Genomic DNA, 12,647 nt, shown 5'->3' on the forward strand with positions numbered 1-12,647 from the left:
TGTTAGAAGGACAGGCAGGTCCGTTCCAGTTAGGGCTGGGTCTATCCTTCTGCCAACTGCCCTCCCCAGCACGCACCCGCGGACTCGCGCTCGCTCGCTCGCTCGCTCCCTGGTGAATAAGTGGAGGCTGTTATAAAAAAAAAAAAAGAAAGGAAAGAGGAGGGGAAAAAAAATTTCCATATTTGTGTAAGTTGCTTTAAAAGCATTTTATCATGTCATAAAAAAAAAAGGAAAGTACTCTCGGAAATTGATCCTGCACACGAGCCCATTGGACAGAAGGACGTCGGGATGTTAATGGCTATTTTGCTCCAGGGTGGCTTATTAAAAAATTTATACATAAATGCTTAAAATTGCATAAATTATTTAAAAAAAAACATAGTAAGCAATTTGCAATCCCGATCCACTTTTCCTCCTTTTTTTTCCTCATCGTCCTTTTCTTCCCTTCTTTCTTAAAAAAAAAATTCTTTCCCTCTCTTCTCACCCTTGTCCCCTCCCTGTCTGAAAATGCGACGCATCCAAAATTGTATGTGTGTGCGTGTAAAATAAATACGGTTTTAAACGTGACCCGCCGCTGCCCAGCGGAGCCAGCTAAGGGGGGAAATAAAAAAAAGAGGGGGGAAGAGAAAAGAAAAGAAAGAAAGAAAGAAGTTTGGATGTGATGAGTGTTCCTCGCAGGCGTGGAATGTCACCCACATATCCTGGAGATTGTACTGGGGAGGTTTATGATGGTTTCCCATTGATTTGTTTCCCCGACGCAGCTGCCGACCTCTATTGAGGGACAAACATAATCAGCACTGACGCAAATTAGATGGTTATTCGTTTTGAAAATTGACAGAAAAACAATAAAAAAGATGAAATGCTCCCAAATCAATAGATATAATGAAATTCAAATAATCCGAGAGATGAGGTCTCCATGGCAACTGATAATGTGGAAAAGAAAACAATTTAATAAAGGACAGACACACTTTGAAAACAGATTGGGCAAAGGGAAGGCGGGGGGGCGCGGGAGCAGGGGGGCCGCGCTGGGGGCGGCGGGGGGGCGGCGGCGGGGGCCGCCGCGCCGCTGCCTCTCCGGTTGGTTAGCGGTGCCGTGGTGAAGGATCACTGTCCATCCCAAGGACGCTTGCCATAATTAAGAGAGGCTTTCGGTCCAGAAAGTGCAGATTCAGGTTTTAATACACAAAATTATTTCAGGAGCACTGAATCGGAAAGTCGTTTGTTATGACCTTCCTGAGAGGCCTGGAGCAGGGCATGTTGGAGGCGCGGCGGCTGAGCCAGCTGAGTTATGGCATATTTGTGTTTTTATAGTGCGGAGGGGCGGGGGGAAGGGGGGAAGAAGGTTAAACAGTATTTACAGCTCAGTTGTTTTCAGAAAGGAAAGAGAAATAGAGTTCATGAAAAGATGCGAGCGGAAGAGAGGGAGAGCGAGAGGGCGAGGGGGAGATTCCCGCGGCAGCCCGCGCGCCGCCGGCTCCGGGCGGCACTCACCGCTGCTCCGGGCCCTGCGGCCGCGGCGCAGCCGGGCCAGAGGGGCTTGCGGCGGGACGGGGAGCACGGCCGCCCTGCCGCYGCCGCCGCTGCCGCTGTCCGCAGGTCCGCCCGGGAGCCCGCCGTCCCCTCTCTCCACGCCGCATAACGAACCGCTCGCGGCGGGCGGGCTTGTGCTGGCGGCGGGGGGGCGCGCGGGGGGGTGCGAGCGCGTGCGGGGTGCTCGCACGGTGCCTGCCTGCGCGCCTCTGCCTGGGCGACGGCTCGTGGCTTGTGTCCGTGGGGGTGCTCAGTGCGCRGGGGGGGCTGCGCAGGGCTCGGTGCATGCGGGTGGGCGCCCCGTGGAGGTGCACGTGTGGGTGCCCCCGGGCCTCGCAGCGCCCCTGCGCAGGCGACGTGCACCTACGCGCCCAGGGGCAGACGCGCTTGCGGGCATTTGCATGGGTTTGGGGTGCGCGCGGCTGCGCGTGCGTGCGTGTGCTGGGACGTGCGTGCTGCATGCCGTAGTGCACCTGCACGGCCACGTTTTTGTACCCGTGCGCGCTCCCGCTGATGGGCGTCCGCAGCTAGCGGCTAGCGCTGGCACGTGGCTGGGCTCCCGAGGACAGGGCCGATAAGACGATGAGCCCTAATGACCGGAAGGAAGAGCAGCGAAGGCAGCACAGAGTTAGAGTCGGTGTGAGCCGCAGGAGCGCGGGGCGAGCGCCACGCGGCTCGGCCGGCCGGGCCTCCTCCTCCAGGCTGCTCTGCCAGGACTACGGCGTGAACCAGCCCAGGGATGGCCGCTGCTTTTGCACCAGCGGTCGGCTCTCCTCTGGCCAAGCCATTAATCTTTTCCACATGAACAGGACGGACAAGTGCTTCTCTTACCCGTATTGCACAGCGTTGTAGGTCCCTGGGATTAAATAGCCCCTGAGCTCTCCCTGCCACTGGGTGATTGGTGCCTGGTCTGGGCGTCTGCATGGGCGGAAGATTCCCAGCCTCGCATCGGGATGATAGAAACCGTTAGGGGATCCTAGTGCCCCGCTTGTGTTTCGAGCCCAGAGCACGTTACCTGCTCCAGCGCAATTCCTGCCGCCGCCTGGGGTTCGTGGGAAGGGTGTAGTGCAAGCTGAAGGGCTAAGCCGCCCTGGTTTGCTCTCCGTCCTCCAGCTCGTGCTGAGGTCTCTCTTAGCTCCTGTGGGCGAACATGCTGATTTACTTCGCAGGGCCTTGAAAGAGCACGATAATGAACTTTTTCTGGCCCTCTGTTTCTTAGTGATGCAACAAGTATTCAAGCTCCTAACTCCCATTTATGCTCCTGACTTCCCACTGCAATTAATTAGGAGTCTGCGCGCTTTGTTGGGTCTGAGCTTAACGGTCCTGAAAAGGGCCAGCTTGCCAGGCGGCAGCACAAATTGCTCTTAAGCTGCCTCCCAACGACCAGCCGAGGTCGGAGGGACCCCCTTTCGGGCGCGGGCACACCTAACCCCTGACCGCAATCAGCGGTGACGCCGAGTCCTGCCTGAGGCACCAAGCAGCTCTCCCCGGGCTTTGGTAGCGGTGGGTTTCGGTGCTCRGGGAAGCAACTCGTTGAAAATAGGTGGCCAAGAGGGGCTGGTGAAACTTGGAGTGATTCCCTACCCAGCTGGGATCCACATCGTCAGAAGTGCCTGTATCCTTTGGGGGACCCGTTCCCACTCCCACACAGGTCTTTCCGTTCCCCCGTGTCAGGCACTTGCAGCTAGATCTGGTTCACTTGTGTTCCTGCCCCTGAGCCTGCCCCCCCTGCAACTGCTGGTAGGGCCAGCTACATGGGCTACACCACGACAGACCTTGGCAAGGTGGACCTGGGGTCTCCGTTACGGAGCTGGGCAACGAAATCCTCACATTTTCCCTGGGTCTGCGCTAGCCAACTCCTCCCTCTCCTGCTCTGTCCTGCAGGAGATTCGCGTGCTCCCTGCTAATCCCGGGTGATTCCTAGAGGCCTGGCCAAACCTGGGGCGCGCGGGTCCCACGCTTGCGACGTGGGCATCCCTCAGGGGGCACACGCAGCTTCTCAAGGCAAAGCTCAAGGCTGCTTTGCAGTGGGGCCCTGCCAGTAAGTCAGGGAGAGCAGGAAAAGAAACTCCTTGAAGCTGAAATGGGAAGAGAGGAAACTCAAGTTTAGCAGAGCGAGGAACTGTTTGCCAAAAACCTCACCTCGGAGACTTTGCACGCCACCCTGGGGTCCCTCACAGGAGCTCCCTCTACCAGCCTCGGCGATTTTTCCAACCCCCCCCCCCCTTTTTTAGGAGTACCCAGATTTGTTGCCAGGTCCCTCTCTAGCACCTTGATCTTTCAGTGCACCCCTTGCACTGGCTCTCTCAGCGTTTACGAAGGGGTCTGGGCAACGTTTTGAGGAGGCCACATCTCAGCCTCTTCTTCCCTGCAGGGGAGCCGGCTCCTGCTCCGCCGGCCCGGCCCCCAATGCTTTAGCAGCCCCCGCCGCTCTCGGCTCAGTGGCTCCTGGGGCGGCTGCTCCGTCCCAGCTCCCTGCTTGGCTCCCCGGGAAGCGCTGCTGCTTCCAGCCGCTACTTCCCTCATCCGGAGCAAGTGTGCCTGCAGAAAGGTGAAGTTAGATACCGTGTTTGCATTTAGTTGCCCTGACAACACGTCTGGCTTCATAGGGAGTTTTCCAAGGGCCACAGCCAGCCTGCAGGGACCTGGTGGTGATGAGCTATTGCTCTTCACTCTCCCTTTTGCTTCTTTCCCCTCTGTTTTCTTCACAACCTGTGGGGAGATTGATGGCTGGGTTGTGATGTAGATGTTAGCAGTTCTGCTTGATTTATGGAGTTACTTAGGCTGAGCGAGGCCACATAGACTCGTCTGGATAGTAAACCTTTTAACTGGACTAAAAAATTAATAATAAATAAATAAGGCAGGGAGGAGAAACTGGATCAGAAAAGCCGATCCTCTTGGCTTTATGCTATCTGAAAGAGAGACTGAAGACAGGAAGCTCCCAGGGAGCAGCCGAGGGAGCACTAAAATCCGCTTCAGCTCGGAGCTCCGAGAGCAGATTTCCATGGGACCAGGAGGAGGAAACTGTTGAAATGTTTCATCACAGATCCTGCACTGACAGATGAACGGGAAGGGCAGCAGCAGGACACAAGGCAACTTTGAGCCTGAAACTGTCCTGAATCCGCGCTTTTCCTTTACTGTTATGTGTCTTGCAGTAGCACCCCGAAGTTGCAGAGAAGCGAGGGGGCGGGCAGAGGCCGAGGGGCCGCGTCCCGCACGGTGCTCCCTGGGGGGCGGCAGCGGCACCTAGCAGCTCTCGGGGCGGGAGGGCGGTAGACGAGATCAAAGCACGTTTAGGATCACTTTTGAGACCTGCTCAGGAAGCGGTTCAGGCGTGCGCTCCTAAAGAGCTGTGAGCGAGGCTCGGCCCTGTCCTCGCTCGCGGTTAAAGCACCTTCCCGCCAGCTGTGCCAGGCGCCTGGGCAGCGGCAGCCCCGAGCAGCGGCAGGTGGGAAGCGCCGTTGCAGCGGAGCCCGGCGCGGCGGCGGGGAGCAGGGTGCTGCGGCCGCGGAGGCTGCCGCGGTTGGGCGGCGCGGGGGACGGCTCGCTGCCGCAGGAGGGCCCGGAGCGGGAGGGCTGGGCCGCGCGGGGTGAGGGGCCGGGGCCGGCCAAGGCTCACGCCGTGCAGCCGAGGAATCTGCCGCTGCCAGAGGCTGATGCGGCAGCAGCTCGGGGCAGCGGAGGAGGCGGCGCAGTGCTGAGCGTGAGCGGGCGTCCGTCCTGCTCTGCTGCCCGTCGGCCAGCCCTGCTCTCCGAAGGGGACTCCGCAGGCTCTGGAGGACGCTGAGGTGCAGCCCATTGCACCATTGCAGTGGAGCATCTCTGCTCGGGCTGTGCTGGGGCCAGCTCACTCCTAGTGTGAGGTCTGTGCTGCCTTTCTCTCCCTGGCCAGTGATATATGGCATAAATTAGGCCTCTGAAGGGGGATACTGCATCCTTAAGAAGAAATATGTCCTCATTTTTCTTAAACACCGTTTGCACTGAGTGAAATGTTTAGAAGGGACGCTGAGGGATAACTTTATTTCTTACTAGGGAGTTCAGAGCCGTTCAGTTAAACCCATAAAACACTGGGAGTAGGGAAGCTGACAGCCTGCCCGTGCATTAGAAAAGCCATTACTCATCCAGGGGAAATTCACCCCATGCTGGAGCCCGGCGTTACCTATGGGCTGGTCCAGGGGAGGACACAGGATCGTCCCCCTTGGCCATCCAAGGGGTCAGTGGGATGCTGAGAAGTAGGAGAGACTCTGTTAGTAGCAACCCAGCAGAGCGACGGAGCACCGGCCTGGAGATCTCAAAGCACTGAGCAAACCTCCCTGGGCTCAGCCGCTGGGTGATCGTCCTCCCTCCTCCTCCTTCTCCTCCTCCTCCTCCATGTGGGGAAACTAAGGCACAGGAAGCTGACAAGACTGACAGTTATCCAGTGCCTGAAAAACAGGCTGGAAGCCAGGACTCCTGGCTTTGCACCCCCCGGTTAAATCACTAACCCAAATTCCCTTCCGGAACAAGGAGTCCCGACTGCAGCGCTGTTCCCGCTGCAAGGCCGGGGGTGTTCCCAGGGTGGCGTCCAGGACTCCTGGCTCCACGCGCATTGCTCCGAGGATGAGACCTTTCCTCCCTACGGGGCTTTAGAAAAGCCTCTGAAGGTGGCAGGCTTGGGAATTCCTGTCTGGGGTGCTGGTGTGTGGCACCACGAGATGTTGCAGGTGCGTCTGGGTGGGCTTCTGCTCTCGCACGCCAACGCCTGGCTGACGGCGGCGGCTTGGTTCCCCCAGCGCCTCGTCGCCCAAGGGACGGGGCTACAGGTGCCCGGCTTGACGGCAGGCAAGGCGTCAGCCACCAGGAGGGCGGTGACTTCTTATTTGATATTTTATTTTGGAGGCTTGATGCCAAAAGATTTAATATTTGTTTGAAATGAGAAACAGTTCTCAAATGAATTTGGAGAGCCTGGGAATTAATGTCAGCACCCCCCCTTCCCTCCACGCACCCCCCCTCCCTCATCAGCTGAGCCCCCCCTTTCAATTTCTGAAGCCTGCTGATTTGAATATTTATAAATATCAGTAAATTATTTATTGTAGCAATCTGCTATGCCATTTCACCGATCGCCGTTAACACTTTAGGGCTCGCTCTTGAGGAGGAGGCGGCGGGAGGGAAGGGCGCCGGGGCTGGGAGCGYGCCTCAGGACGGGGACTCGCCGGGGGCAGCAAGGGGCAGGGGCAAAGCCCGCGTCCCACCAGGGTAGGAAACGGGAGCACGGAGCCGCCCGGGAGCCCTGGCGCAGGGCACTGGTGTCTCCGGAGCTGGGGCTCGCTCTCCATCCTCTCCCACGCGCTCCGTCGTCTGCCGATCGCTGCCCGCTGCCGGTTCTGTGCGCTGCCCCTCGCCGTCACCAGAAAATTACAGCTTAGCCCTGCGGTTGAGAGGCTGAGCAGAGGGAAGCAAGAGGGGCTCACGGAAAAGGGGCCAGTTTTGGCCTCTGCCTGCCTGCTGCCAGCCCTTCCGGAGCGGGTTGAACCAGGCTCAGGGAGCTGGAAACGGGAAGAGAAACGGCCTCGCGCGTGCGTGGAGAAGCTGGTGCTGCAGGCAGGAGAAGGGCAAGCGGTGCTGGGGCGGGCAGCCGGCGCCGTGGCCGGTGCAGGCCATGGGGATGGGCGCAGCGGTCCCCTGCTCTGCCTCCGCGGGTCGGGGTGGGCTGTGCCGGAGAGCCCTGGCGGCTGGGGGAGCAGGGCGTACGGCTGGCGGCGCTTCAGCGAGGACACCCTGGCCGCTCGCTTTATTTCTCCTCCCGTGTCTTTGGTTCTCCGTCGCCTCCCTGCCCAGTGCCGAGCCGGAGCCTGCCAGGTCCGACTTCCCCGCTGAGGGCTTCCCCCGGCTTCACGCGCATGCGCCCCGCGGGATCCGCGCGTGCCAGGCCGCGGAGGTTGGTAAAGAGCCGCTGTGAACTCCCCAAGGTCAGGCACAAGAGGCAGCATCCACTCATCCAAGGTCATTGCCTGGGCTAAAAGCAATAAAATGTTTTATTGATAAACTGAAGAGGGGAAAAGACACGCACTAAATCCGCTCTCACGCGTCGCGGGCCGTGCCCAGGCTGGCGCCGCCTCTGCCTTGGCCCTGCCCGCGGCAATGCAGGAATCGTCGTGCCGGAGGGGAAACGCGTCCTGGAAGGGGCCGAGCGTTGGGCTGCCTTCCCCAGTGCGGCCGGGTGCTGCCGAGGCTCCGCTCGGGTGCTGGTGCCCCCGCAGCCCTCTGCAAAGGGCTGCCTCTGTCTCGGGGCAAGCAGCCCGCGTGCGGAGAGGAGCCCGCGTGCGGCGCTCGACCGGCCAGCCCGGCTGCCCTCCCTGCCTGCCGCTCCTCGGCAAGCCGGGCTCTCTCCAGGCAAGCTTGCACCACAGTGGTTAAAAGAGAAAAGGCCCGTGCGGCGCACGGGTCCTCCTTTCCTCCCCCTCCCCGCCCCAAATAGTGCCGTTAATAATTAATCGAATGAGAGCTTGCAGCGCCTGGAAAGCTGGCGCTGGGACCTCCCTCCTGAACAGAGCTGCTCAGCTGGGCTTAAAACTCTTCAGCAAGAACCTGAAAGCTCCATCTGTTCGCCGTGCCCGGCCCCGCGAGCGGCAGCGCGCCGCGCCTCCCCCGCCAGCGCCCCTCTCCCCCCACGCAGCGCCGCCCGCCCCAGAGGGTCCCGCGCGCCGCCGGGCTCGCTCCGCGCCTGCCTCGGCCTCCGCGCCAGCCGCCTCGTGCTGCCCCGCAGCCCGGCCCCCAGGCCGGATCCACCCCCCCCCGGGGGCATTTCTTCACCTGCCCGCTGTCCTCACCTCACCGTCCGCCCCGCAAATGCCCTCGCTTCGCAAGCCCCTTCCCAGCAGGCGCCGGGCCCCAGCGCCCCGCGGCCCCTCTCCTCCCCGAGGCAGGCAGAGCAAGGCTCGTCCTGGGGCGTCCCCCGGGGCGTTGGCGGGAGGCTGTGGGGGCGCGTGGTGGGGACAGCCTGGTGGCCGGGGGGCGCAGAGGTGGATCTGGGGGCGCAGCAACCCGGGGCTGCCGGTGGCGGGCGCGAGACGGTTTGGCGACGAGGCCGCAGAGCTAAGGTGGGTTTTGTCCTCCGCTGGGGCCTTGTCCCGGCAAGGGACCGTCGCCCTCACGGTGCCCCAGCACTTGCCGCGGGTCGGAGCGAGGCGGGCGCGGGGCGCGGGGAGGGGGCAAGCCGTGTAAACTCCCGGCGGCATTGTTTTCCGAGGAAGTGCTCAGTGTAAATAGAGCATGTGGGAGAGTTTGTCCTGGGCAGAGATGAAAAGTCCCTGTGACAGGCTCAGGTTATAAACGGCTTCCTCGGATTGATGTGAAATCAAAACATTTCTATTTAGAAGAAGAAAATGAAGGGGGATGTTTACTTAGCCGGGAATCTTTAAACAGTGCAATGGAGAGGCAGGGTGGTTTGGGGTGGGGAGCTCGGAGCTGCCGCTCGGCTCCGAGGGTGCCGGGCTGCCGCGGGTGCCGGCCGAGGGGCGGCGTGCCGGGTCCCCGCTCAGGCGCTCGGCTCGCCGCGCTCTGCCTGGGGGATGAACGTGGGCGCGCTGGCCCCGCAGCCCGGTGGCCGTCCCCGGCCCCCTGCTTCTGAAACCGTCAGGCTAAAAGAGGGGAGCAGAAATGCTGATTTGGGTAACGTCCTTTCCATTTCAGAGACGAGGAAATAAGGCCTGGAAAGATGAAATGATGTGTACAGGCTTGCAGGGAGCTGGTGGGGAAGTTGGCAGAAGCAGCCAGGAGTTGCGATTCCCTGGGGTCATGCGTGATAGGTGGGATATATGCAAGAGTCCGTGGCACCGCGGAGCAAATCCCGTCTCAGGAAGGTCTCTGGCAGGGATAGTTTTATAGCTCTGGGAAAAGGTGAGTTTCAATGAATTTGCTGCATTTTTGACTTTGAAAACTTCAGAAAAAGGGTCTGAATATGCTGACAAACATCACAGCTGTGCTCAGAAAAGCTCCAAATACAAGAGGAGGGACAAGGAGGAGGCCCAAGGAAGGGCACGAGCTGAGGCAGGAGCCGTGCGAGGCAGAGGGGCAAAGCTGGGGCTGTGAGAGGGAAGGCGGCAGGAACGGAGAAGCAAGACAAGTTGCAGGCTCCCTGGAGCTGCTGCATACGCAGCAAGTGCAGCCTCGGGAACGTCTGTTCCCCTCTTCCTTTGGATAAATATTTATATATTCATTTGCCGTCTGATGCACGCACTTGGCTGCTCACCTCCAGACCGGAATAACGGGAGCTGCCCTCCTCGCGGAGACGGGGAGGGCAGCAGGCTTTGGGCTGCCGCCTGGCTGCCTCCTGGCTACCTCCAGCTGCGAGCGGCGCTGAGCTCACTGCTTGGGCAGCGCTGGGCATCCCGAGAACTTGGACGGGAAGTCGGCAGGCAGTGTTCGGGAGAGCGGGGCTGGTGATTCCCCGCTGACCCAGTGCCCCAGCACCGCGCCGGCAGCGCTGCCCTGGCCACCTGCAGCCACCGGCACTTTGCCGGCCCTCCGCTGGCCCTTCGCCCGAGCGTACGGGCGCAACCTGCCGCGTCCTGGCCGCGCTCCAGCTGGAGGCACAGCAGCCTCGCTGCCTCCCGAGATTCCCTTGGCGGCACCAGTTGCGCATGGGAGCTGCCTTCGCTTTCTGCCCTAAATAGAGCAGGAATGTGATGGGAAGGGGAAGGTGCCAGCACACAGATACTTCTGCAGCTTTAGGGGCTTCTGCCGGTGCCCGTCTGTACATGTGAGGGCTGTGCGGATGCGCTGGGGGAACGTGTGAATGGGAAAGCACATAGGTCTGCGTATTTTGGGGGGACGGGGCTCTTCACGCCATATGCGCGTGACTACATTTATGGAGTGTGCAAGCGCACACACAGCTCCTGAATAGCTGTAATTTCTGGATGGGGAGGTACGCGTTTCGGGGCAACATGTGCTTTGCCTGCACGAAAGCATGACTGCGTGTGGGTGTTAGTGCCGGAGGGGGTATGCGTTTGGAAAGTGTAGGAGTGCATTTTGCCTCCCTTTGCGTGGGGGGCTGATATATTTGTCGGGGGGTTATTTTTCTCGCGGTCCTTGACAGGGAAGCGTGTCTGAAGCTGTCAGGAGTTTACGCTAAGCAGCCACTCTCTGGCTCTTGGACAGCGAGTCTAAAGTTTCAGTCTGTTTGTATTGGGCTGTCATGTTACAGGATTAGGGGCTGTCACGATGGCTTCTGGATGCGTTGTAGGGGGTCTGATTAATCTCACTGCACCGCTGCGGAGCAGCACCTCCGCGCTGGTGACAGGGAGGTGCGGGCCGAGCTGCCCCGAGGGACGCTGCGCAACGAAGGACCCCGTTTCCACCGTCTGAGGTCTGGAGGAGACGGTTTCTCCTCGTGACGGGCCCCTCTTTCAGCGGGACATGAAGTCCAAGAGCACGTCGTGGGGGCGCCCCCGCAGCGTGCCCACATTACCGCCGGTGGCCCAAGCAGAGCACCTGCGACACGGCCCCGGGCGCACACACCCCTGGACACAGAGCAGGGACTTAGGATCTGTTTTTTGCTTTTGTTTGGGATTAAATCTTGCAAATTGCTGGTGCAATAATTATGCAAGTGACTCTGTGATAGGGACCATTTAGTTCAAGACTCTCCATGACCTTGAAGTTGAGACCTTACCTTCTTCCTTTCTCCCCCCACTTTCTCTTACCCCTCCTTTACTAGCTGTCACATATGAATAAACTACATTAAAATAACAAACCCACACTAATTAGCTGATTGTGCTGGGAAGTGTGAGAGCAGAATTTCCTGTGTGAGAGCGAGTGAGCGAGAAGGCGAAGGGCCTGATCAACTGATACTAACCCCGCGCGCTTTCCTCCCGCACGACTGCTTCCCAGCGGTGCAGCCCCAGGGCGCTGCCTCCCAGCGCTCTTGCCCTTCGTACTGGTTCTCCTCTCGGAGACCACGAGTAAACCCCATTAAGTGAACTCCTCGCCTTCCCTGGCGTTGCAATTGGGGAGCTGCTTGCTCTGCTGCGGGTGCTTGGGGCCTTGCTCACAGGGGTGCAGCTACGGGCAGGTGTGATTTTGGCGGCTGTCAGCTCGGCCAACACATCTGAGATTGAACAGGGGACCTAAAAGCGGGTGGAGAGCAAGTTAGGCTTTGAGCAGCTTTCATGTCCTGCGCGAGTCGGGAGCAAAGGCTCAGCTGCACCGTGGTTGCCTGCGGGCCGTGCAGTTATAGCCAGGGTGGGTGGCCTGAGATATTCGGGGCCATGAGCCCAGTTCGGTCCCAGCGTAAGTAGGTGCTTCTCCCTTGAGGTCAGTGGCCCGGCAGTACCGAGCGGGCCCCACGCCGGGCTCCAGCCTGGGCTTCCCCCAAGGCTGAGGAAACAGAGGGCAGTGCCACCTTCCAGCGAGGAACGCCGGCCGCGTTTTAGGGCCAGTTGCGCGGGGATCAGCCATTTGCTGTTTGGGTTCGCGTTGCCCGACCCCACTAACGCCCTCCCCTGCTTCTTTCCCCTCTCTCTTTCCAGCTGAAAGAACTATATGCACTGACGCAACCTCAGGAAAACCCACGATGGCTGCCAAGCGCAAAGGCGGCCTGAAGCTGAACGCGATCTGTGCCAAGCTCAGCCGCCAGGTGGTCTTCGATCACGGGGGAGCCGAACAGGCACGCGTGGACAAGGGTCCCCAGCGGGAGAGCAGCAACAAGGACCTGCCGCAGCCTGGGACCAAGGAGCCGGGGGCTGAGTTTTCGGATGGGCTCGGCAGGAGCGTGCAGAAGATCGAGGAGGACAAGCGGAGGGAGGTGATCGAGAAGTGGGTGAACGGGGAGTACGAGGAGCCCTTGCTGGGCCGCGCCGAGGGCAAGGAGAGCAAAGGCGCCGAGAGCGCGGAGGTGCCCCCCGAAGGGGTCTACATGGTGCAGCCCAAGGGCTGCAGCGACGAGGAGGACAACGGTGACGAGGCAGAGGCCCCGCGGGACGGCAGCTTCTTGGACGACAGGGACTCGGACGGGCCGGCCCCGAAGGACGACGGCTACCGCTGCGCCGGCGGCGAGACGGCCTCCAAGCTGGGCGGAGGAGCCGCCTCGGGTAAGGCTCCCTCCGCGGGGCACCTCCGCCGGCCCCGGGGCGCCGCGCCGAGCC

The 12,647-nt window shown here is 60.4% G+C and overlaps 1 protein-coding gene across 1 annotated transcript in view; it reads left to right on the plus strand.

The window, feature by feature from the left end:
* The first annotated feature begins 6,221 nt into the window (after nucleotides 1-6,221).
* Nucleotides 6,222-12,647, plus strand: part of CASZ1 (castor zinc finger 1) — a 55,165-nt gene continuing 48,739 nt past the window's right edge. The window contains exons 1-2 of the mRNA XM_026074053.1: nucleotides 6,222-6,348; nucleotides 12,033-12,593. Of these exons, the coding sequence (XP_025929838.1) occupies nucleotides 6,222-6,348; nucleotides 12,033-12,593 (688 nt within the window). The remainder of the gene's footprint in view (nucleotides 6,349-12,032; nucleotides 12,594-12,647) is intronic.

The sequence above is a fragment of the Apteryx rowi genome, unplaced genomic scaffold (genome assembly GCF_003343035.1).
Source record: "Apteryx rowi isolate R43461 unplaced genomic scaffold, aptRow1 scaffold_38, whole genome shotgun sequence".
In the NCBI taxonomy this organism is placed as follows: domain Eukaryota; kingdom Metazoa; phylum Chordata; class Aves; order Apterygiformes; family Apterygidae; genus Apteryx; species Apteryx rowi.